At 47.4% G+C, this 25,205-nt stretch overlaps 1 protein-coding gene across 1 annotated transcript; it reads right to left on the bottom strand.

The window, feature by feature from the left end:
* Nucleotides 1-959: 959 nt before the first annotated feature.
* Nucleotides 960-25,199, bottom strand: ZSWIM3 (zinc finger SWIM-type containing 3). The gene is made up of 2 exons (XM_033186574.1): nucleotides 24,713-25,199; nucleotides 960-3,380 (listed from the first exon to the last, which is right to left on the bottom strand). Exons 1-2 carry the CDS (start codon nucleotides 24,865-24,867, stop codon nucleotides 1,445-1,447), a joined length of 2,091 nt encoding a protein of 696 aa, XP_033042465.1. The 5' UTR covers nucleotides 24,868-25,199; the 3' UTR covers nucleotides 960-1,444.
* Between the last annotated feature and the right edge of the window lie 6 nt (nucleotides 25,200-25,205).

The raw sequence follows: 25,205 nt of genomic DNA, 5'->3' as shown, positions 1-25,205 counted from the left end.
GGAGTTCAAGACCAGGCAGACCAACATGGTGAAACCCCTTCTCTAAATACAAAAAATTAGCCAGGCGTGGTGGCACATGCTTGTAATCCCAACTACTCGGGAGGCTGAGGCAGGAGAATCGCTTGAACCCAGGAGGCGGAGGTTACAGTGAGCCGAGATTCTGCCATTGCACTCCAGCCTGGGCAACAAGCAAGAGCGAAACTCCATCTCATTAAAAAAAAAAAAAAAAAGGTGTTTATGTAAACCTAGAGGGGAAATTTGGGATTAGAACAGCCCAACATGCTAATTTTTACAGAGGAAACTGAGGTCAAAGAAATTGCCCACAGTTCTTCAGCAAGTTGCTGCCAGTCAGGTCTAAGATTCAGGTTTTTTCCCCGACACCCTCCAGTCTATTTGGCCTCTTCCCGCTAGAATATAAGGCAGCCTGAAATCAACCTTGAAAGCTTGGTTGTAGGAAGGGGGCAAAGTAAGAGGCAGATTGCTAAATCCTTGAATGTGAGGCATCAGGTTCTATTTGGCTCCACAACCCCATTAGGTTGCTAATACTCAATTTCCTTTTTTTTTTTGTTTTTTGAGATAGAGTCTCACTCTGTCACCCAGGCTGGAGTGCAGTGGCATGATCTAGGCTCACTGCAACCTCTGCCTCCTGGGTTCAAGTGATTCTCCTGCCTCAGTCTCCCAAGTAGCTGGGATTATAGGTGGGCCACCGTGCCTAATTTTTGTATTTTTAGTAGAACAGGGTTTTCACCATGTTAGCCAGGCTGGTCTCGAACTCCTGACCTCAGATGATCCACCCACCTCGACATCCCAAAGTGCTGGGATTATGGGCATGAGCCACCATGCCCGGCCTCAATTTTCTTTAAAATTAATAAATCCACCCTAGAGCATCAACTTCCTATTGTAAAGTCGAGTCCTATTGCTATGCAATTCCTCTTCCTTCCCTGATCAAGCAGAACACATTTCCCTTGTTTACTTAATTTTATTAAAAACAACTTTAATATGAATAAAAAGTAACAAATATGATTCTTCATAAAGAGCAGCAACAGCCAAAGATCATCCTCATTCCCTTTGTCCCTGAAAACAGGCCCTTTTACCAGACCGATTTTGTCTCACCCTATCCTGAGGCAGGGATTCATCTTTGCAGGGCAAATAAGATCTGATCTCAGGGGCTGGGGAAGGAAGAGGGTGACCTTGCAGCACGGAGATAACTTTGGCCTTGAACAACAACTGAGGCTCCCAAGGAATGCCAAAAGTAGGGCTGAAAAGGGCAGATTGAAAGGACTGTCACACAGTGGAGTTCCTTTCCTCTCTACTGTAACAATATTCCTAGCCCTACCTAGGAAGACATTGGCTAAAATGCTGACCCCTAGCATGTCCTGCCTACTTTAAACTCTCACACTTCCAAGGAGAAGTGTTTGTGGTCCAATGCCTCAGCTAAAGTGCTTCAATAATGCATCACAGCTGTAGCGGGAGGGAATCCCTCCCCTTCTTCTTGCTTTCCCCAGAGGAAAGGGAGGCTGCCCACATCCTTAAAGTCTCCTGGCTGCTGAAGGAACTCAGATGGCTGGGAGGGGTCAGCCCAGATATCCACAATCTTGCGCAGGGTGGAGTAGCGTTCCTCCAGCTCTGGCCCCTCAGTCTGCATGAGCAGGTTTGCTAACTCCCTGCTTAGGTCCTGAATCATGTCGTTCCGTCCTTGCTTCTCAGGCTGGCCTGTGTTTGGGACCACGCCACGATCCTGGAGCTCCCCATTGGGCCCAAGGAGGTGCTGGTACTTCTTCTGCCACCGGCGGCACACCATGGCTTCACCAACCGGCTGCTGGCTGGTGTGCAGCAGAGCCAAAATGTGTCGGCATGGCAGGTGGTACCATTGTTGAAAGGAACAGCTGCAGCTACAGCCATCTTTGCTAACCTGGTGAGAGTCCTCTAGCAGCTGAACGTCCACTGAAGAGCCAGCCATGTCCACCAGGTGGGTGGAGTTCTGTACCACCTCCCACTCATTGTGGCACAGCTTGTAGGCTAGTTCAGAGCCACTCTGGTGCAAGGTGTCCAGCATGCCAACCTGCGAGGGCGGCACCTGTGACCGCTGCTGCACCTGTACCTGCTGTGGGTCTGGCTTGGTCTCTTTTACAGGGAGGCTGGTAAGGCTCTCTCCACAGATTCCAAAAGCTTTCTTGGACTTCAGTGGCATGCTTGCTGGCCGAGCTCTCTTTAACTTGGGAGGAGCTGTGGGCAAGTTCTTCAAGCCTTTGGTATTAAAGAAGTCTATGTAATCCACAAAGCAGAGGATGCAGTCCAGCAGGGACTGCTGTTCCCGAAAGAGGCTTGACACCTTGCTGGTGACAATGTCTAGGCTGTCCATGTAGGTGTTACACGCAAGCAGGCCCTTCCTAACATGCATGTACCACAGCAGTTCACAGGTGAACCAGTGGGCCTGCAGGAAGTTGAAGAGATCCTCATCCAGTAGGGCCTGGGACATCTGGCAGAGATTTTTCAGGCTGGCTTCGGAAGTGACAAACACAGCCTCCCGCAGGGCTTCCTTCATGAGCCTTTTAAAGGATGGATTTGCTGAACTACGATGCAACTTCTTCTCCAAGAGTCGGGTTGTGTGGTAGATGGAAAGGAGGATGCGGGCAGCAGGAAAGATCTCCTGCAGGATAGCCCGGTGATGGAATGAAGGGTCCACAAAGACCACCTTGACCTTGGGCCAATCGGAGTTGAACTCTGTGAAGATGCTCAGCATCTTGGCCACAGAGGTGGCTGTCTCCGCCTTGAGCACAGCAAAGTGCACCACTCGACTTTCTCGTTCCTTGTTCTCCACCAAGAAAGCATAGAGGATGTGGCCCTGGGTGTTCTCCACCCGGTGTAGCAAGAGATTCTCTGGAAAGCGGATGAACAGGTCGCTCATCTTACTGCTCTGGAAGCTGAGTCGGTCCAGGTGTTGGCTGTCACCCACACTGAAGGAAGCCATGGAACCCTCATCTACCTTAAGAAAGTTTTTCATCACTTTTGCTATCTTGGCCAGGTCAGAAGGAGTGATGCCTTCCTGCTCTGGCTTTGAGGACACTTGTACCTTATCTAGGCAAAACGATGGCTCAACCAGGGACTTCTCGGCAGTGTCAAGGTCTTTTTTGCTTGTGGGCTGCACAGGCTGGAGTCTCTGCAGGCACATTGTCTTTTGAGATCTGCCAGTGGTGTCTCCTCCAGGACTAGCCACTTTAGAGTGACCATGTACGTGCTGTGTGTTTAGTTCACTGATAAATAGTCTATCTAGTCTCTCGTTGTACCTTAGGAGCAAGTACGCTGGGCACATGTCTGCCTCCTGGGTTCTCTTCCTGTTTGACTGGGTCCGAATGCAGACAAATTTCACCTGCACATACCTAGGGAAGGTAGAGGTGACAATGAGAATGTGCTGACCATCCCCCACCCCTTATAAAGATAAGACACCCCTTATAAAGATAAGACCCTGAAGGGGTCTGGGTACAGTGGCTCATGCCTATAACCCCAGCACTTTGGGAGGCCGAGGCGGGAGGATCACTTGAGCCCAGGTGTTTGAGACCAGCCTGGGCAACATGGTAAGACCCTGGGTCTACAAAAAATGTAAAAATCAGCCAGGTGTGGTGGTGTGTTCCTGTAGTCCCAGCTATTCAGGAGGCTGAGAAGGGAGGACTGCTTGAGCCTGGGAGGTCAAGCCTGCAATAAGCCATGTTCATGCCACTGCACTCCAGCCTGGGCAACAGAGTGAGACCCTGTCTCAAAAAAACAAACAAACGGCTGGGCACGGTGGCTCACGCCTGTAATCCCAGCACTTTGGGAGGCCGAGATGGGCAGAGGTCAGGAGTTCAAGACCAGCCTGACCACCAACATGGAGAAACCCTGACTCTACTAAAAGCACAGAATTAGCCAGGCGTGGTGGTGCATGCCTGTAGTCCCAGCTACTTGGGAGGCTGAGGCAGGAGAATCGCTTGAACCTGGGAGGCGGAGGTTGTGGTGAGTCGAGATCGCGCCATTGCACTCCAGCCTGGGCAGCAAGAGCAAAATTCTGTCTTAAAACAAACAAACAAACAAAAAAAAAAAAACAAATAGAAAAAACCCTGTAGGGCCAAGTATAGTGGTTCCCAACTGCAGTCCCAACTACTTGGGAGGCTGAGGCTGGAGGACTGCTTGAGTTCAGGAGTTTGAGGCTGCAGTTAACTCTGATTTGTGCCACTGCACTCCAGCCTAAGCAACAGACCAAGAGTCTGTTTTTTTTTTTTTTTAAGTAAAGGATTTATATATTAATAGAATTAAGGAAGGCTAGGCATGGTGGCTCACGCCTGTAATCCCCACACTTTGGGAGGCCAAGGTGGGCAGGTCACAAGGTCAGGAGTTTGAGACCAGCCTGGCCAACATAGTGAAACCCCATCTCTGCTAAAAATACAAAAAATTAGCCAGGCGTGGTGGCAGCCACCTGTGATCCCAGCTACTCAGGAGGCTGAAGCAAGAGAATCCCTTGAACCTGGGAGGTGGAGATTGCAGGGAGCCGAGATCATGCCACTGTACTCCAGCCGGGGCGACAGCCCAAGACTGTCTCAAAAACAAACAAACAAACAAATAGAATTAAGGAAAGAAGGAAGGCTGGGTGCTGTAGCTTACGCCTGTAATCCCAGCATTTTGGGAGGCCAAGGTGGGAGGACTGCTTGAGAACAGCCTGGGCAACACAGCAAGAGACTGTCTCTAATTAAAAAAAAATGTTGGCCAGGCGTGGTGGCTCACGCCTGTAATCCTAGCACTTTGAGAGGCCGAGGCAGGTAGATCACGAGGTCAGGAGATCGAGACCATCCTGGCTAACACAGTGAAACCCCGTCTCTACTAAAAATACAAAAAATTAGCCGGGAGTGGTGGTGGGCTCCTGTACTCCCAGCTCCTTGGGAGGCTGAAGCAGGAGAATGGTGTGAACACGAGAGGCAGAGCTTGCAGTGAGCCGAGATCGCACCACAGTATTCCAGCCTGGGCGACAGAGTGAGACTCCGCCTCAAAAAAAGTTTTTTTTAATTAAAATCCCCCCAAATCAGGGCACGTGTTCTCAGGATCTCCTGAGGGTTGCGTCATGGGGAAAAAAACAATAACGACAACAAAATCCCCATGAACCAAGAAGAGATTTACATTAACTCTCCAGTCCCAAATTACTCAGCTCTTTCTTTAAGAGTCTCTCCAACTCCAGCTCCCTTCATATTCCTCTACTGCACATTCTCTCTTGGTTGCCATTTGTAGCTGCCAACCATTCACCCTGAGGCAGGACAAGAGGGCAAATAGATAAACAGCAGCAGCAGAGTGCTCAGTTGGTTACTCCCATTTAAAATGTCCCATCATTTGTGTATTTTGGGAACTACTGCTGTCTCTTCCTTATCCAGATAGCAAAGATAAAACGAAGCTCCAAGGACATTGGACTAATCAGTGGTTCTCAATTGAACTTTTCAGGGCCTTTTTGGGCTAGAGAATGTTTGGCCCTCCTTTTGAAGAGGCAAGGTCACTGCTCATCTTTCTTTCTGAGACAAAAAGTCTCACTCTGTCACCCAGGCTGGAGTGCAGTGGTGTAATCTCAGCTCACTGCAACCTCCACCTCCATCTCGAGTAGCTGGGATGACAGGCGTGCAGCACTGCACCTGGCTAATTTTTGTATTTTCAGTAGAGTCAGAGTTTCACCATGTTGGCCAGGCTGGTCTCGAACCCCTGATCTCAAGTGATCCAGCCACCTCAGCCTCCCAAAGTGCTGAGATTACAGGCGTGAGCCACCGCGCTCGGTCTCTTTCTTTCTTTTTTGAGACAAGGTCTCACTGTTGCCCAGGCTGGTGTCGAACTTCTGGGCTTGAGCAATCCTCCCACCTTAGCCTCCCAAGTAGCTGGGATTACAGGCATGAGCCACTGCACCTAGCTTCTGCTCATGTTTCATTTAAAGAAAAATGTCCACATCCTAAAAAAATTTGATAACCACTGGGCTAGATGATATTTAGGGTCTTTTCTAGCTTTGTCATTCTAGGCTTAAAGTGATGATTCAAAAGACAGGGCCAGTTAAATTGAGTATCTGTTCTTTTCCTATCTCTATTCAACCAGTTTCAAGGCCCAAATCAGGTGCCACCATCTTAGAAAGCCTTTGTGGATGCCCCCAAGCCACAGTAATTGCTCCTGCCTCTGAATTCATAGCATTTATCTATATGGCTTAGCAGATTCTCTGGGTGGCTAATGGCTAAAGACGGGGGACACTGGAGGCTGACTGGATTTGAATGCTGGCTCTACTACTCATAAGCTGTTCAACCTTAGGCAAGTCAATCACCTCTCTGTATACAGTTTCCTCCTCATAAAATGAGATAATCTCATTATGGTTATTATTAAGATTAAATGAGCCATAGGCAAAATATTTAGTCCAAAGCCTGATTAGGCCTTTTGTTTATGCTAAATACAAGTTAGCTGTTATTATTACAGCTTTTATGCCTGATGACATTTTCTGAGTTTATCCAGTGCTTTTCCAATTGGATGAGGATGTCCTCAAGTGTCAGGACTATTATTCCTCAGGGCAGTCCAAGCCTCTAACACAATGCTGTGCCTTCAGCAGATGCTTTTTTTTTTTTTTTTTTGAGATGGAATTTCACTCTTGTTGCCCAGGCTGGAGTGCAATGGCTCAATCTCGACTCACTGCAACCTACAACCTCCGCCTCCTGGGTTCAAGTGATTCTCCTGCCTCAGCCTCCCGAGTAGCTGGGATTACAGGCACGTGCCACCACGCCTGGCTAATTTTGTATTTTTAGTAGAGATGGGGTTTTACCATGTTGGCCAGGCTGGTCTTGAACTCCCGACCTCAGATGATCCACCCACCTCAGCCTCCCAAAGTGCTGGGATTACAGGTGTGAGCCACTGTGCCCGGCCCAGCAGATGCTTATGGGGGATGTACTGGATGAATGGATCACGGACCACCAATGGGTGGGAGGGGTCACACTCCTGCCTCCTCAGGGAGTGCCCCAGTCCAAAGACCAGGGAAGGGGAAAAAAATCTCACCCCCTGGCCTGACGTGGCATAGCCTAGAAGCCCCACCTGTACTTTTCCAAATACTCTAATCCAGCTGGTCCAGTTTGCTCACCCTGTGGGGCAAGCTTGGGAAAACAGGATGTGTGAGTCTCACAGTAACAGGGTGGAGGGGCTTGGGGCTGAGAGTGTCTGTACCTATTGCCTACACAGTGCGGGGTGGTGCCACCTCTAGCTCTGGGCCAGGACGGGTTGGAGCAGTCCAGTAGTACAGTGAGGCCAGTGAGGGGTGACCACTGTGTGGTCTCCGCTTGTCTCTCCAGCCTTGTTTTCATCACCTTGTTTTTTGTGTCCTAGAAAGACAAAATGCCGGCCGGGCGCGGTGGCTCAAGCCTGTAATCCCAGCACTTTGGGAGGCCGAGACGGGCGGATCACGAGGTCAGGAGATCGAGACCATCCTGGCTAACACGGTGAAACCCCGTCTCTACTAAAAATACAAAAAACTAGCCGGGCAAGGTGGCGGACACCTGTAGTCCCAGCTACTCGGGAGGCTGAGGCAGAAGAATGGTGTAAACCCGGGAGGCAGAGCTTGCAGTGAGCTGAGATCCGGCCACTGCACTCCAGCCTGGGAGACAGAGCCAGACTCCGTCTCAAAAAAAAAAAAAAAAAGAAAGACAAAATGCCTACAACTTTGTGTGTTCACCATGCTCTGTCTCACCTTTGTGCATGTTTGTGCTTTTGTCTGGAATGGCCTTCCTACCTTCCCTCCTCGCAAAGCTTGCTCATCCTTAAGGACTATGTGCACCCATCATCTTTTCTAGGAAGCCTTCCTCAAGCCCTTAGTTGGGTACTACTCTTCTGCTCACTCGACATCTTAGCCTAACTCTAGCTCATCAAGTTATATTGGCTTTATGTGTACTTAGTGAACATTTGTTGAACTATTCCAAAGGAAGGTACTAGTGAGTGCCCACCACAAAGCTCCTTGTACCATTCCTGGCTCCATTTATGTCTGCCCCTCCCAGGGTGGGAACCTGGATATTCTTTTTGATTCTTCTTTCTCACCTATATCCAATAAGTTAACAAGTCTTTATGAGCTCCCCCCACCACTGCTACATGTATTGACGATTTATTATATAGCCAACTACATTAAGCCCCCAATGTGCATTATTTTATAGTAGGAAAAGGATTCTGTTATCATCTACATTTTACAGATGGGAAAACAACCTTAAAGAGGTTCTCAAGGATGAGAATCTGGGATTTAATCCTCCAGCTAAGACCTGGGGACACAGGATTTGTACTGCTTGCTTGTCTGCAGTCTGACTAGTTAACCATTATGCTGCCTGTCTTCCTTCAAAATATTTGTCCTTTCTCTGAATTCCCACTTTTACCCCCCTCATCTTTACTCCCAACACATTGGATAGGTTCAAAACTTCCTTAAGGATCTCTAAACATACTGTGTTTTTTTATTTGTTGTGTTTTGTTTTTGTTTTTGTTTTGAGACAGAGATTCGTTCTGTTGCCCAGGCTGTGGTGGTGCGATCTTGACTCACTGCAACCTCCACCTCCTGGGTTCAAGCAATTCTTCTACCTCAGCCTCCCAAGTAGCTGGGATTATAGGTGCCTGTCACCATGCCTGGCTATTTTTTTCTTTTTTCTTTTTTTTAGTAGAGATGGGGTTTCACTCCTGTGTAATCTCTCCCCTGACTAGACTTTGAGAGTAGAGACTCTGTAGCCTTTTGAACAACTTGTACAGTATTTGGTACATAGAATTCAGTAAATGTTTGAAATTAAACAAATGACTTGTCCAAAGTTATATTCAGTAAGAGTAATAGTGCTAGGACTAGGAATCATGTCTTCTAAGAGAATTCTATCCCAGTGATCTTCCTATTATACTACTTACGTTATAGGAAGAACTTTTTATGCCTCAGTCATTCATTTGACATTCATAGAGCACCTATTATGTGCCAGACACTGGAAACACCAATGGCTCCTTTACCTCTGTAGTTACAGTAGAAAACCACAAACATCTACAGAGTAAATTGGAAGGAAGCAAGACTGGCTGACCCCCTCCAGATCCTGGTTAAGTGCTGTTAGATATAAGCACTAAAAGATATTCAGGAAAGTATAAAACCTTGTCCCCATCTTGAAGGGAGTTTATGCCTTTACCAGGGAGACAATAAGTACAGATGAAAATAACTTGGCCGGGCGCGGTGGCTCAAGCCTGTAATCCCAGCATTTTGGGAGGCTGAGACGGGCGGATCACGAGGTCAGGAGATCGAGACCAGCCTGGCTAACACGGTGAAACCCCGTCTCTACTAAAAAAATACAAAAAACTAGCTGGGCGAGGTAGTGGGCGCCTGTAGTCCCAGCTACTTGGGAGGCTGAGGCAGGAGAATGGCATAAACCCGGGAGGCGGAGCTTGCAGTGAGCTGAGATCCGGCCACTGCACTCCAGCCTGGGCGACAGAGCGAGACTCCGTCTCAAAAAAAAAAAAAAAAAAAAGAAAATAACTATAGTGCTCAATGAATTCTTGCAAAAGATTTCTGCACTTCAATACATGTTGTATCTCAATAGAAGATCAAGGGAAACAGAAAAAAAATAACTTCAACCTAGCACTCATTAAGTTTGGAATTCATGATGCAAACAACAGCTTGCATCATGACTTCCAATAGCTGGGCGCCGTGGCTCACACCTGTAATCCCAGCATTTTGGGGAGGCCAAGGTAGGTGGACCACTTGAGGCCAAGAGTTCATGACCAGCCTGGCCAACATGGAGAAACTCCATCTCTACTAAAAAAACAAAAAATTAGCCGGGCATGCTGATGCACACCTGTAATCCCAGCTACTCAGGTGGCTGAGACAGGAGAATCACTTGAACCCAGGAGGCAGAGGTTGCAGTGAGTCAAGATAGTGCCACTGCACTCCAGCTTGGGTGACAGAGTGAGACTGTCTCAAAAAAGTAAAAAAAAAAAAAAAAAAAAAAAAATTCCACTTAGCTATGTGACCTTGGTTAAGTCACTTCACTTCCTCTAAGCCTCCAATTTCTTATCCCTCTATATATGGAAATAACAATATGAATAATCAGTACCACTTAAAGTAAATTAATTTAAAAGGCTATAGCAGGAATTGTCGGTTGCCAACTCAACATCCTTTATCCCTTCTTTTCTATTTTCTTCAGTTGTCATTCCTCCCTCATACAGCTACTTGCTTCAGAGCTAGTCTAAGCCAATTATGGTAATTGTATTAGGAATGGGCATGGATATTGGCCCAATTCGGGACAAAGAAACATGATAGGAAATCGGCAGGAAACCAACGAAGGCTTTTTTTTTTTTGAGACGGAGTCTCGCTCTGCCACCCAGGCTGGAGTGCAGTGGCCGGATCTCAGCTCACTGCAAGCTCCGCCTCCCGGGTTTATGCCATTCTCCTGCCTCAGCCTCCCAAGTAGCTGGGACTACAGGCGCCCGCCTCGTCGCCCGGCTAGTTTTTTGTATTTTTTTAGTAGAGACGGGGTTTCACCGTGTTAGCCAGGATGGTCTCGATCTCCTGACCTCGTGATCCACCCGTCTCAGCCTCCCAAAGTGCTGGGATTACAGGCTTGAGCCACCGCACCCGGCCTTTTTTTTTTTTCTTTTTTTTGAGATGGAGTCTCCCTCTGTCATCCAGGCTAGAGTGCACTGGAATGGTCTTGGCTCACTGCAACCTCCACCTCCCGGGTTCAAGCGATTCTCCTGCCTCAGCCTCCTGAGTAGCTAGAATTACAGGCATGTGCCACCACACCCGGCTAATTTTCGTATTTTTAGTAGAGATGGGGTTTTACCATGTTGGTCAGGCTGGTCTTGAACTCCTGACCTCGTGATCTGCCTGTCTCAGCCTCCCAAAGTGCTGGGATTATAGGCATGAGCCACCACACTCGGCCTTTTTTTTTTTTTTTTTTTTTTTTGAGACAGAGTCTTGCTCTGTTGCCCAGGCTGGAGTGCAGTGGCATGATCTCAACTCACTGCAACCTTCGCCTCCCGGGTTCCAGCAATTCTCCTGGCTTAGCCTCCCGAATAGCTGGGATTACAGGCGCCCGCCACCACACCTGGCTAATTTTTGTAGTTTTAATAGAGACGGGGTTTCACCGTGTTGGCCAGGCTGGTCTTGAACTCCTGACCTCGTGATCTGCCTGCCTCGGCCTCCCAAAGCGCTGGGAATTACAGGCGTGAGCCACCACGCCTGGCAAGGAAGGCTTTTTCTTCTGGATATCACTCCTGCATTTGTGCCACTAGGGGAGCTTTCCTTTTTTTTTTTTTTTTTTTTTTTTTGAGACGGAGTCTCGCTCTGTCGCCCAGGCTAGAGTGCAGTGGCCGGATCTCAGCTCACTGCAAGCTCCACCTCCCGGGTTCACGCCATTCTCCTGCCTCAGCCTCCCGAGTAGCTGGGACTACAGGCACCCACCACCTCGCCCGGCTAGTTTTTTATATTTTTTAGTAGAGACGGGGTTTCACCGTGTTAGCCAGGATGGTCTCGATCTCCTGACCTTGTGATCCGCCCGTCTCGGCCTCCCAAAGTGCTGGGATTACAGGCTTGAGCCACCGCGCCCGGCCAGGAGCTTTCCTAAGGACAAAGCTGAGACCTGAACATGGCAGAGTGGAAAAATGCAGAGTCCAGGTCACTGAGACAACGACCTTTGGAGGCCCACCTCTGGGCTTCTAAGTATCTACAATAAGCCATTTTGAGTCATGGTTTTCAGCTAATTGCAGCCAAAAACATACCCAGAAACATTTCTTGTTTTTTTTTTTTTTTTCTCTTTTGAGACAGAGTTTCGCTCTTATTGCCCAGTCTGGAGTGCAGTGGCATGATCTCGCCTCACTGCAACCCCTGCCTCGCAGATTCAAGTGATTCTCCTGTCTCAGTCTCCCGAGTAGCTGGGATTACAGGCGCCCACCATCACGTCTGGCTAATTTTTTGTATTTTCAGTAGTGACAGGGTTTCAACATGTGGCCAGGCTGGTTTTGAACTCCAGGCCTCAAGCAATCCAACCATGTTGGCCTCCCAAAGTGCTAGGATTACAGGCATAAGACACCACACCCGGCCACCCAGAAACATTTCATAGGGAATAGTGATAAATAAGATCTGGGTGGAACTTTACCTTTAAAAATGAGACTAAAATTATAAAGTTAATATTATATTTAGCAGGGCCTGGCGCAGTAGCTCATGCCTGTAATCCCAGCACTTTGGGAGGCCAAGGCGGGTGGATCACCTGAGGTCAGGAGTTCAAGACTAGCCTGACCAACATGGTGAAACCCTGTCTCTACAAAAATTAGCTGGGTGTGGTGGCTCGTGCCCGTAATCCCAGCCACTCAAGAGGCTGAGGCAGGAGAATTGCTTGCACCAGGAGGCGGAGGTTGCAGTGAGCCGAGATCGCACCACTTCACTCCAGCCTGGGTGACAAAACAAGACCCTGACTCAAAATATAATTATAATTATTATTATTATATTTAGCAAAAGTAGGTTATAATGGCAGCTATATGCCAATTCTCAGAATAATCAAAGAATGACTTAAAGCAACTATTCTTTTCCTAGTATAGTTTTCCCAAACACTAGGCCAGGTGCAGTGGTTCACGCCTGTAATCCCAACACTTTGGGAGACCGAGGCGGGTGGATCACCTGAAGTCTGGAGTTCAAGACCAGCCTGGCCAACATGGTGAAATCCCGTCTCTACTAAAAATACAAAAATTAGCCGGGTGCAGTGGCGCATGCCTGTAATCCCAGCTACTCAGGAGGCCGAGGTTGCAGTAAGCCAAGTTTGCGCCACTGCACTCCAGCCTGAACAAGAGAGCAAAACTCTGTCTTGAAAAAAAAAAAAAATCGGCCGGGCGCGGTGGCTCAAGCCTGTAATCCCAGCACTTTGGGAGGCCGAGACGGGCGGATCACGAGGTCAGGAGATCGAGACCATCCTGGCTAACACGGTGAAACCCCGTCTCTACTAAAAATACAAAAACTAGCCGGGCGAGGTGGCGGGCGCCTGTAGTCCCAGCTACTTGGGAGGCTGAGGCAGGAGAATGGCGTAAACCCGGGAGGCGGAGCTTGCAGTGAGCTGAGATCCGGCCACTGCACTCCAGTCCGGGCGACAAAGCGAGACTCCACCTCAAAAAAAAAAAAAAAAAAAAGAAAAAAAAAAAATCATAAACACTATACTTCATTTCCTGTCTCACTTTTGCAACATACAAAGGATGGTTTTGCCAAAATATTCCTGAGCTTTACTAAGTTTCTCAAGGGTTTAATTTTTCCTAGGCAAATCCTCTACTTTTCAAGTTTTTGTCATCTCATCATCCTTATTGATTTCCCCTCTTCCTTTGTTAACTGGTATAAGGCTGAAAGTTTTCTATCATCACTTTCAGGGATTTCGCCTGGTCCTACAATTTTTGGGAGATATGCCCTTTCAGTCTGCAGTCAGTTTTATTTACATTTGTATTACCTTGATGCTTAATGTATCTCTTCGTCAGCCAGAAATTGACTACCAAACATGTTAACTGGACTGGGAGGGATAAGCAGAGGGATGGTTAAGTAGTGACTAATTTTATAAGTAGTTTGTTAGCAAGATTTTTGTGTGTGACTTTTACTTTTCTATATAGCCTTGTAACTGTGGATACATGGATAATGAAAACTCTAATAACAAAGGTCCTGCCAAAGGTGCGGTAGGATTAACTGAGACAATGCCTGTAAAGTTCCTAGCAGAGAAGGAATGAGCTCCAACAAAGTGTTTGCAAATGGTAGCTGTTAACCTGAATAGCAATGGAGAGAGACAGCCAAGTACTTTAATCCCTCAAATGGCATAACAAAAAGAAAAACAACCATCATAAAAATATGAGAGGGGAAACTGGGCATAAAGTCACAGACTCTTCCCAGTTGATAGCGATGCTTCAAGAAAACTGAAAGTGGAGGCCACAGTTCAGATGTACTCCAAGGCCAACTGCCCACAGCCACATAGCCAGAATTTAAGATATCCTGATTCCCTGAAATGCTAGCTCTGATCAATCATAAACAGAACACAAAGCTTTACATCCTGGTCAGCATGATTCGGTAAAATTAAAGGAATCAGCTATAGACAAAACAGTTTGAATAGCTCTACTGGCTGTAAACAGAATGTTAATGTATAACAAACAATCACAAAAAAGGTCAAAATACTTCCTTCCTTAGGCTTTATTAGCACTGCCCTTACTACAGTGACTGGAGTGTCTTACGAATCTCCAACTGTTCGTTTGTGTGCATAATAAAAACTTTTCTGGCCAGGTATGGTGGCTCATGCCTGTAATCCCAGAACTTTGAGAGGCTGAGGTGGGTGGATCACTTGAGGTCAGGAGTTCGAGACCAGCCTGGCCAACATGGTGAAACCCTGTCTCTACTAAAACTACAAAAATTAGCCGGGCATGGTGGCGGGCACCTGTAATCCCAGCTGCTCAGGAGGCTGAGGCAGGAGAATCGCTGGAACCCGGGAGGTGGAGATTGCAGTGAGCTGAGATAGCGCCACTGCACTCCAGCCTGGGCAACAAGAGCGAGACTCCATCTCAAAGAAAAAAAAAAAATTCTAACTTGATCTGATTTTATTTTTTTGACATGCACTTTTGGTCATTTAGTGATAATTCCCAGAGCACATATCTTTGACTCTTTTTCAAATAACTACCGCTTTCTATTATATACTATAGTTACAGCTTCAGCAAACATTTACTGAGCACTGTTTTAGCTGCTACATGCATTTTCCTTTCCTTTTCTTCTTTTTTTGAGAGACAGGGTCTCTGTTGCTCAGGAGTGCAGTGGTGCAAACATGGCTCACTGTAGCTTCAAACTTCTGGGCTCAAGTGATCCTCCGACTTCAGCTTCCTGAGTAGCTGGGACCACAAGAGCATGCCACCATGACCAGTTAATTTATTTTTTGTAGAAATGGGGTCTCGCCATGTTGCCCAGGCTGGTCTTGAACTTCTGGGCTCAAGCAATCCTCCCACCTTGGTCTCCTAAGTGCTGGGATTACAGGCATGAGCCACTGCCCCTAGCTTGAATTTTCTTAATCATCGCCACACCCTTCTCATTTTGTAAAGGACGAAACTGCGTAAGTTTTGCCCAAGGTCAAGGGCAAAGCGGGTCTCTTTTACTCCAGAGCTCTAACCATTAGGCCAGCTTTTCTAGAAAAAGAATTCCCAATGACCTTTACATCTGCCATAGCCACCCATATAATATTTGCACTATTATTTTCAATTTTTTTTTTTTTGAGATGGGAGTCTTACTCTGTCACCCAGACTGGAGTGCTGTGGTGTGATCTCAGCTCACTGCAACCTCTGCCAGGTTCAAGTGATCCTCCTGCCTCAGCCCCGAGTAGCTGGGATTACAGCTGCCGATCACCACACCCGGCTAATCTGTGTATTTTTAGTAGAGATGGTTTCACCATGTTGGCCAGGCTGGTCTTGAACTCCTGGGCTCAAGCAATCCTCCCACTTTGGCCTCCCAAGTGCTGAGATTACAGGCATGAGCCACTGCCCCCTAGCCTGAATTTTTTTTTTTTTTTGAGACGAAGTGTCACTCTGTCGCCCAGGCTGAAGTGCAATGGCACGATCTTGGCTCACTGCAACCTCTGCCTCCCAGGTTCCAGCAATTCTCCTGCCTCAGCCTCCTGAGTAGCTGGGATTACACGTGCCCGCCACCACGCCCGGCTAATTTTTGTCTTTTTAGTAGAGACGGTGTTTCACCATATTGACCATGGCTGGTCTCAAACTCCTGACCTCAGGTGATCCGCCTGCCTTGGCCTCCCAAAGTGCTGGGATTACAAGCGTGAGCCACCATGCCTGGCCCTGAATTTTCCTAATCATCGCCACACACTTCTCATTTCGTAAAGGATGAAACTATATCAAGAGGTTAAGTTTTGCCCAAGGTCAAGGGCAAAGGCAGTCTCTTTTACTCCAGCGCTCTTCCTTTTAACCATTAGGCCAGCTTTTCCAGATAAAGAATTGCCAATCACCTTTACATCTGCCATAGCCACCCATATAATATTTGCACTATTCTTTTCTTTTTTTTTTGAAATGGAGTCTCACTCTGTCACTCAGGCTGGAGTGTAGTGGTGTGATCTTGGCTCACTGCAAGCTCTGCTTCCCAGGTTCACGCCATTCTCCTGCCTCAGCCTCCCGAGTAGCTGGGACTATAGGTGCCCGCCACCACGCCTGGATAATTTTTTTTTTTTGAGACAGAGTTTTGCTCTTGTTGCTTAGGCTGGAGTGCAATGGTGTGATCTCAGCTCACTGCAAACTCTGCCTCCCGGGTTCAAGTGATTCTCCTGCCTCAGCCTCCCAAGTAGCTGGGATTGCAGGTGTACGCCACCACGCCCGGCTATTTTTTGTATTTTTAGTAGAGATGGGGTTTTGCCATATTGGCCAGGCTGGTCTTGAACTCCTGACCTCAGGTGATCTATCCACCTTGGCCTCCCAAAGTGCTGGGATTATAGGTGTGAGCCACCGTGCCCGGCTACATGCCCGGCTAATTATTTTGTATTTTTAGTAGAGATGGGGTTTCTCTGTGTTAGCCAGGATGGTCTCGATCTCCTGACCTTGTGATCCGCCTGCCTCAGCCTCCCAAAGTGCTGGTATTACAGGCATGAGCCACCGCACCCGGTCCTGTACTATTTTCTTTTTTTTTTTTTTTTTTGAGGCGGAGTCTCGCTCTGTCGCCCAGACTGGAGTGCAGTGGCTGGATCTCAGCTCACTGCAAGCTCCGCCTCCCGGGTTTACGCCATTCTCCTGCCTCAGCCTCCCGAGTAGCTGGGACTACAGGCGCCCGCCACCTCGCCCGGCTAATTTTTTGTATTTTTAGTAGAGACGGGGTTTCACCGTGTTAGGCAGGATGGTCTCGATCTCCTGACCTCGTGATCCGCCCGTCTCGGCCTCCCAAAGTGCTGGGATTACAGGCTTGAGCCACCGCGCCCGGCCTCCTGTACTATTTTCAAAAAGTTTTTTGAGATGGAGTCTCACTCTGTCACCCAGGCTGGAGTGCAGTGGCATGATCTCAGCTCACTGCAACCTCCACCTCTCAGGTTCAAGAGATCCTCCTGTCTTAGCCCCTTGAGTAGCTGGGATTATAGATGCCCACCACGGCACCTGGCTAATTTTATGTATTTTTAGTAGAGATGGTGTCACCATGTCGGGCAGGCTGGTCTCGAACTCCCGACTTCAAGTGATTCACCCGCCTCAGCCTCCCAAAGTGCTGGGATTACAGGTGTGAGCCACCACATCCATCTGCAAATGGTTTTCTTTAAATTAGTTCACTTGCTTTACTTTGCTTATCAAGGAACTTTATGTCTACATATTCACATAAGTATTAATATCATCTCACCTGACCATCCAGTAATATGTGTATTTGGCTGCAGAAACATGTACTAAATTACCTCCTAAAAACATTTTCCCCACCAACCCTCCAGTCCTTCAAGACATCCATGTATTACTTAAAAAGCCCAAGACAGTGAGCTCTGCACAGAGCCAGTGTGCAATAAATGATCCAAGAATGTCCTTTATAACATCACAACCAGCAGTCAACTTGTTTCTGCGAAAGACCTGTGCTGCTCATGAATTCACTGCCACCTAAGCTATCTCAGTCCACTATTGTCCTCAGGGGTGGAGCCAACAATTTGCCCATCTTTGTACTCTAGCTCATCTTTGTACTCTTGGCCCATGGTAAACACTTAGCCTCTTACTACAAGTTTGTTGAGGGAAAAACGGACAAGTGACATTAGAAAACTATTAGAGTCCAGTGGCTAAGTACAACAATTAAGAGCTCTGTCAGTAGATAGGCTGGGTCTAATCTTCATTTCTTTTTGTTGTTGTTTTGAGACAGTCTCGCTCTGCTGCTCAGGCTGGAGTGCAGTGGTACCATCTCAGCTCACTGCAGCCTCCTCTTCCTGGGTTAAAGCGATTCTCCTGCCTCAGCCTCCTGAGTAGCTGGGATTACAGACGCGCACCACCATGCCTGGCTAATTTTTTTATTTTTAGTAGAGACAGGGTTTCAGCATGTTGGCCTGGCTGGTCTCGAACTCCTGACCTCCAGTGATCTGTCCACCCTGGCCTCCCAAAGTGCTGGGATTACAGACATGAGCCACTGTGCCCGGCCCTAAACTATTTGTCTCTTAATGTTTGACTTCTCCTGGCTGTGTCTCCCCATCTGTAAAATAATACAATATTTATGGACTAGTTTCTGTCTACAAGGCACTGCTGTCAGCACTTTACTTGTATTAACTAATTTAACGGGAATAGCAAAATTTGCCTCCGACAAGGTTATTCAGAGAACCAGGTCAGAATGTGCTTTGTAAAGTATCTGCAAAATATCAGGGCTTGCTCAGTTTCTTCTGAGCAAGAGCCTGCATTGGTTCAGGGTGTCAACCAGCACCGCCACCCTGTTCCTGACAACCGGAGTAAGTGTCACCATCACCCCTCCACACGGCACCCTGGGTTTGTCCTCTGGAGCTCTACTACAACCTTCAGGAAATTATTATTTTTGTGATTATAGATTAGTATTTGTCTCCACAAGAGCAGAGATTCAATTTATATTTTTCAACAACGTATCTCCAGACACTAGCATGCAGTAACTTTTTAGTCAACAATTGCAATAAATAAATAAATAAATAAAAATAAAGGAAATAAACGGAAGTCAAATCAAACTGCCCACACAGTGGGATAATATCCAAGATATATTGATAAGTGAGAAGAGCCAGGTCCAGCAGGTACAGAAGGCTATGTCTAAATAGTACGCTGCCACTGTGTTAAAACAACAAAAAGATGCATATGCATATACAAGACATGTTTGTTCAGCCTCAGTATCTCTCAGGAAGGTAACGCTGATTGTGTCTATATAATGCAGTGGGCCAGGCACAGTGACTCATGCCTGTAATCCTAGCACTTTGGGAGGCCAAGGAGGGAGGATCGCTTGAGCCTAGGAGTTCAATATCAGTTTGGGCAACATAGTGAGACCTCGTCTCTACAAAAATAAAAATAAATAAATAAATAGGCTGGGCATGGCAGCTCACAGCTGTAATCCCAGCCCTTTGGAAGGCTGAGATGGGTGTATCACTTGAGGTCAGGAGTTCAACACCAGCCTAGCCAACATGGCAAAACCTACTAAAAATACAACAAAACTCTACTAAAAATACAACAATTAGCCAGGCGTGGTGGTGCATGTCTGTAGTCCCAGCTCCTTGGGAAGCTGAGGCAGGAGAATCACTTGAACCCGGGAGGCAGAGGTTGCAGAGGGCCAAGATTGCACCACTGCACTCCAGCCTGGGTGACAGAGCAAGACTCCATCTCAAATAAGTAAGTAAGTAAATAAATAAATAAATAAATATGGATAAAAAAGATAATGCAGGCTGGGCACAGTGGCTCACACCTATAATCCCAGCACTTTGGGAGGCCGAGGTGGGTGGATCACAAGGTCAGGAGATCGAGACCATCCTGGCAAACATGGTGAAACTCTGTCTCTACTAAAAATACAAAAATTAGCTGGGTGTGGGGTGTGTGCATGTAATCTCGTGAGGCTGACACAGGAGAATTGCTTGAACCAGGGAGTCAAAGGTTGCAGTGAGCCGAGATCACGCCACTGCACTCCAGACTGGCGACAGAGTGAAACTCCATCTCAAAAAAAAAAAGCTAACACAGTGGAAATGACCCTTTTAGTCCCTTCTGTTCTGTAGTGTTTGAAAAAATTTCTTAATTATGATAACCACTCAAAAACAAAGACACTTTTTATTTATTTATTTTGAGACAGAGTCTTGCTGTGTCACCCAGGCTGGAGAGCAGTGGCATGATCTCAACTCACTGCAACCTCTGCCTCTTGGGTTCAAGTGACTGAATTGTCCCTGGCCCCAAAACACTTTTAAAATTGTTCACCTTTAAAAACAAAAATAGGTCCAGCATGGTGGCTCACATCTGTAATCCCAGCACTTTGGGAGGCTGAGGCAGGAGGACAGCTTGAGGCTAGGAGTTCAAGACCAGCCTGGGCAACACAGCAAGACCCTGTCTCAACACAAAAAATAAAAAAATTAAAAAAAAATTAGCCTGGCATGGGGGTGCATGCCTGTAGTCCTAGTTACTTAGGAGGCTGAGGTGGTATGATTACTTGAGGCCAGAATTTCAAGGTTACAGTGAACTATGATCCTCCCACTGTACTCTATCCTGGGCAACAGAGCGAGACCTTGTGTTCTAAAACAAACAAAACAAACCCCAACCCACCAACCTGCTTATCAACCTTCCAATTTCCTTTCCTGCTGCTCCAGCATAAATCCTTCCTTCTAACTAAGCAGGTCTCCTCATGGCTTTTGTACGTGCGTGCAAACATACATCACTGCTTTTTTTTTTTTTTTTTCTGAGACAGGATCTTACTCTGTTGTTGCCCAGGCTAGAATGTAGTGTGCAGTGGTGCGATCATAGCTCACTGCAACCTCCGACTCCTGGGATCAAGTAATCCTCCTGCCTCAGACTCCAGGGTAGCCGGTACTACAGGCACGCACCACTATACCTGGCTACTTTTTGTATTTTTTGTAGAGATGGGGTTTTGGCATGTTACCCAGGCTGGTCTAGAACTCCTGGCCTCAAGCCATCTGCCTGCCTCAGCCTACCAAAGTGCTGGAATTATAGGTGTGAGCCGCCACGAGTGGACCCTAATTTTAAATTTTTTTTGTGAAGATGGGGATCTCACTTTGTTGCCCAGGCTAGTCTTGAACTCTTGATTTCAAGCAATCTCCCCATCTCAGCTTCCCAAAGTATTAGGATTACAAGTGTGAGCCACTGTGCCCAGCCCATCACTGTTTTCTAATTGAAGTACATCATGTTTACATCTGCACTGACTCACACCATTTTTCCCTCCAGAATATTAATCTTTTTGTGGCAGGCAGAATGGTCCCTTGAAGATGTCTTTGTCCTAATCTTAGAATCTGTGAATATGTTAGGTTACATGGCAAAGGAGAATTAAGGTTGCAGATAGAATTAAGGTTGCTATCAGCTGACTTGAAAATAGGGAAATTATCTGGGATTATCTGGGTGGGCCCAATATAATCATGAGGATCCTTAAAAGTGGAAAAGGGCCAGGCGCGGTGGCTCACGCCTATAATCCCAGCACTTTGGGAGGCCGAGGCAGGTGGATCACCTGAGGTCGGGAGTTCAAGACCAGCCTGACCAACATGGAGAAACCCCGTGTCTACTAAAAATACAAAATTAGCCAGGGTGGTGGCGCATGCCTGTAATCCTAGCTACTCGGGAGGCTGAGGCGGGAGAATCACTTGAACCCGGGAGGCGGAGGTTGCAGTGAGCCGAGATCGCACCATTGCACTCCAGCCTGGGCAAAAAGAGCGAAACTCTGTCTCAACAACAACAACAAAAAAGGTGGAAAAGGGAGGCAGAAGAGGGAGTCAGAGACGTGATAACAGAAGTAAGTTCAGAGTGATGTGATAACAACCTGCTATTGCTGGCTTTGAAGATGGAGGAAGGGGGCCATGACCCAAGGTGTGCTGGGCAGCCTCTAGGAGGTGGAAAAGGCAAGAAAATGGATTCTTTGTTTTTTTTTTTTTTTTCCTTGAGACAGAGTCTCTCTCTGTTGCCCAGGCTGGAGTGCAATGGCGTGATTTTGGCTCACTGCAACCTCCGCCTCCCGTGTTCAAGCAGTTCTCCTGCCTCAGCCTCCCAAGTAGCTGGGATTACAGGCATGCGCCACCTCGCCTGGCTAATTTTTGTGTTTTTAGTAGAAATGGGGTTTCACCATGTTGGCCAGGCTGGTCTTGAACTGCTGACCTCAAGTGATCTGTCCACCTTGGCCTCCTGTGCTGGGATTACAGGCATTAGTCAATGCACCCAGCAGTGGGAAATGGATTCTTCCCCAGGGACTCCAGAAAGAAATACAGCCCTGCAGATATCTTGATTTAGCCAGGTAAGACCTGTGTCTGACTTCTAACCTAAATAACTCTTGAGATAATAAATTTGTGTTGCTTTGCACCACTAAACTTGTGGTAATTCGCTAGAGTGGCAAACAGAAAACCGATACACCTGACAGCTCTCCATCTTTGGGGGCCCAGCTCAAGCCTCCCTTTCACGCTTACGTCTCTAGCTCGCAGTGATTTTTCTCTTTTGAGTTCTTGCAGCACCTATTTCCCTGAATCACATGGTTAGTACTTGCTAACTCACTCATTCAATAATGATTTAATGCCTGCTATGGGCCACACCTTGTGCTAGACACTGGATATGGTCTTCCTGAAGGGTGTTTAGGGGCAACTGTGATTTTTTTTTTTTTTTTTTTTTTGTATTCTTCTCGTTGCTTAGCAAGGTCTTACCTATAAAGGACAAGGTCCAAACACTTCACAATGGTCACTAAAGACCCTTAGACTGCAAATGACTTAATCTCCTGCCAAACATGTCATCCCTCACTGTTACTCTAACATGCCACCTTCTTTCATGTATCTTTGTCTTTGCTCCTGCAGGTCCTTCTGCACAGCAACTTCTGGTCAAATGCCTCCATGCTACTCAGTAATTAACCACAGATCTACTCTAGCACTCTACATTCATTCATAGCCCAGGGACACCATCAATTCCAGTGTGAAGACTTTCCCCACCTCCCAGGCATTTGTCATTTCTTTTTTTTTTTTTTTTTTTTTTTGAGACGGAGTCTCGCGCTGTCACCCAGGCTGGAGTGCTGTGGCCGGATCTCAGCTCACTGCAAGCTCCGCCTCCCGGGTTCACGCCATTCTCCTGCCTCAGCCTCCCGAGTAGCTGGGACTACAGGCGCCGCCACCTCGCCCGGCTAGTTTTTTGTAGTTTTTAGTAGAGACGGGGTTTCACCGTGTTAGTCAGGATGGTCTCGATCTCCTGACCTCGTGATCCGCCCGTCTCGGCCTCCCAAAGTGCTAGGATTACAGGCTTGAGCCACCGCGCCCGGCCTTGTCATTTCTTTCTCTGCACATTTCTTCTTTCTTTTTTTTTTTGCACATTCCTTTTAAAGCATTTATCACGTGCCAGTTTGCTTGAGTTCAAGTTTATCCTAGTTCTCTGGGGATAGTCTAAACACTTATTCATCTTTATGTCGTCTATACCCAGCGTAACACTGGACTTCAGAATAATGGAAAGAATATAGCCTGGCTCTCTAATTGAGGAGCTTTGGTTGAGTATCTCAATCCAAGTCTCAGACTCGGATATGCTTTAACTCTGAGTTAGCCCGCATGCTCCGAGTTAAAATTTGAACTGATATTCAATTTTTTTTAATGGACAAATCCACATAAAGTGTGGATTTCTGATAACTCTTGCCCCAAATTCTGGCAACACTAGATCTTTATTTTCATATGGCAGCCATCAGCTGGAGCTGATTAGATAGCATCTGCTCTCCATTTTGCCCATTTCCCACTTCTGTTGTCCCTAGCACAAAGACCTGGTGTTGGCTGCTATTTCATCATTCTTTTTCTCTTTTTTTTTTTTTTTTTTTTGAGACGGAGTCTCGCTCTGTAGCCCAGGCTGGAGTGCAGTGGCCGGATCTCAGCTCACTGCAAGCTCCACCTCCCCGGTTCACGCCATTCTCCTGTCTCAGCCTCCCGAGTAGCTGGGACTACAGGCGCCCGCCACCGCGCCCGGCTAGTTTTTTGTATTTTTAGTAGAGACGGGGTTTCACCTTGTTAGCCAGGATGGTCTCGATCTCCTGACTTCGTGATCCGCCCGTCTCGGCCTCCCAAAGTGCTGGGATTACAGGCTTGAGCCACCGTGCCCGGCCTCATTCTTTTTCTTAAAGTAAAATTCGAAGTTAAAACTTTATTACACTGGGCTGTTTCACCTAAGCGCTGAAGGCATTTGAGTTTTCAACTCCTGTCTTAACTTATAAGCCTGACTTCTCATCTGTCAAATGGGAAAAAATAACATTTACCTATAATTCTGAAAAAAAGCCCTGCAGGGTAAAGCATGCATAGAGAACACTGCCCGGCACATGGAAAGTGTTTGAAAAACGGTTGATATAAGGAGCTCAAAAACCATTTACAAAATGAATAGGCCAGGCGCAGTGGCTCATGCCTGTTAATCCTAACACTTTGATATGCGGAAAGATCCGCTTGAGTCCAGGAGCCTGGGAACAGCCTGGCCAACATAACAAGACCTAGTCTTTACAAAAATAAAAAATAATTAGCCTGGCTACTTGGGAGGCTGGCTACTTGGGAGACTGAGGTGGGAGGATCGCTTGAGCCCAGCAGTTGAAGGCTCAGTGAGCTGACTGTGCCACTGCACTCCAGCCTGGGGGACAGAGTGAGACCCTGTTTCAACAAATATATATGAACTAAAAATTGAATGAATGAATGAGCGAACATTCAAATGACCACATGACTGTTTCGTAAAGAGGAGACTGATGAAGGAAATTATCGCCAAGGTGTTTTTATCCGTTTATGAAAGCCATACTTTGTATTTGGGTTGCGGCAGCTGCTCAAAACAATGGCAGAAACTGCAGTTATAAATTCCAGAAAAGCCTATGGTTGGAATGAAAGTGAAGTGGGTGGTCAAAAACCGACGGCCGTGGAGGCTTAGCTCTCTTCACAAGGTACACAACAGGTGCTCAATGAGTGCCTGTTGAATGAATGGCCACGCAGCCCAAAGCGTGCCTATGCATCCCCTCCTCCTCCAGGCAGCCCTCCGGAGTTCCGGCCTCCTCCCCACCCTCCTGCCCCGCCCCGCCCCGCCCGCCCGCCCTTACAGGATGTCCTCGCGGATGGAGGTGCCATGGTTGAGGTTGTGGAAGCGGACGGAGACGCAGTCCCTGAGAATGAAGGAGCACCTGTTCTCCCTTTTGTAGGCGCTGAAGCACTCCTTGAAGTCCTCATAGGTCTTGAAGCAGCTGCCCAGCTCCATGGCCGCCCCCACAACCCACACCAGGGGCGGTCCCAGCCCGGGACCCAAGATCACACCAGGGATCAAAGGTCACACTATGAGGGTTTATAGGCTGGCGTGGGCCCAGAATGCCTTAAGGGTCCGTCCCAAGTGGGTGGCCTATTCTGGAAGTCAGGAGGAGCCCTATGCCAGACCCGGTTACAAGAGGAAGGGGGTGTATTTGCTATCTGACAGGGGAAATGACACTCAGTCCATATTATCCAGTCCCGAGGTTCCGCCCCCTCAGAGACATATCCAGTCACACACAGGATTCGCAGATTGGCATTCATTGTCTCCAATTGCTAGAGAAAAAGGGCCAC

The sequence above is a fragment of the Trachypithecus francoisi genome, unplaced genomic scaffold (assembly GCF_009764315.1).
Source record: "Trachypithecus francoisi isolate TF-2019V2 unplaced genomic scaffold, Tfra_2.0 Lachesis_group21, whole genome shotgun sequence".
In the NCBI taxonomy this organism is placed as follows: Eukaryota; Metazoa; Chordata; class Mammalia; order Primates; family Cercopithecidae; genus Trachypithecus; species Trachypithecus francoisi.
The sequence above is the reverse complement of the archived record's forward strand: the minus strand, read 5'-3'. Positions and strand labels throughout refer to the sequence as shown.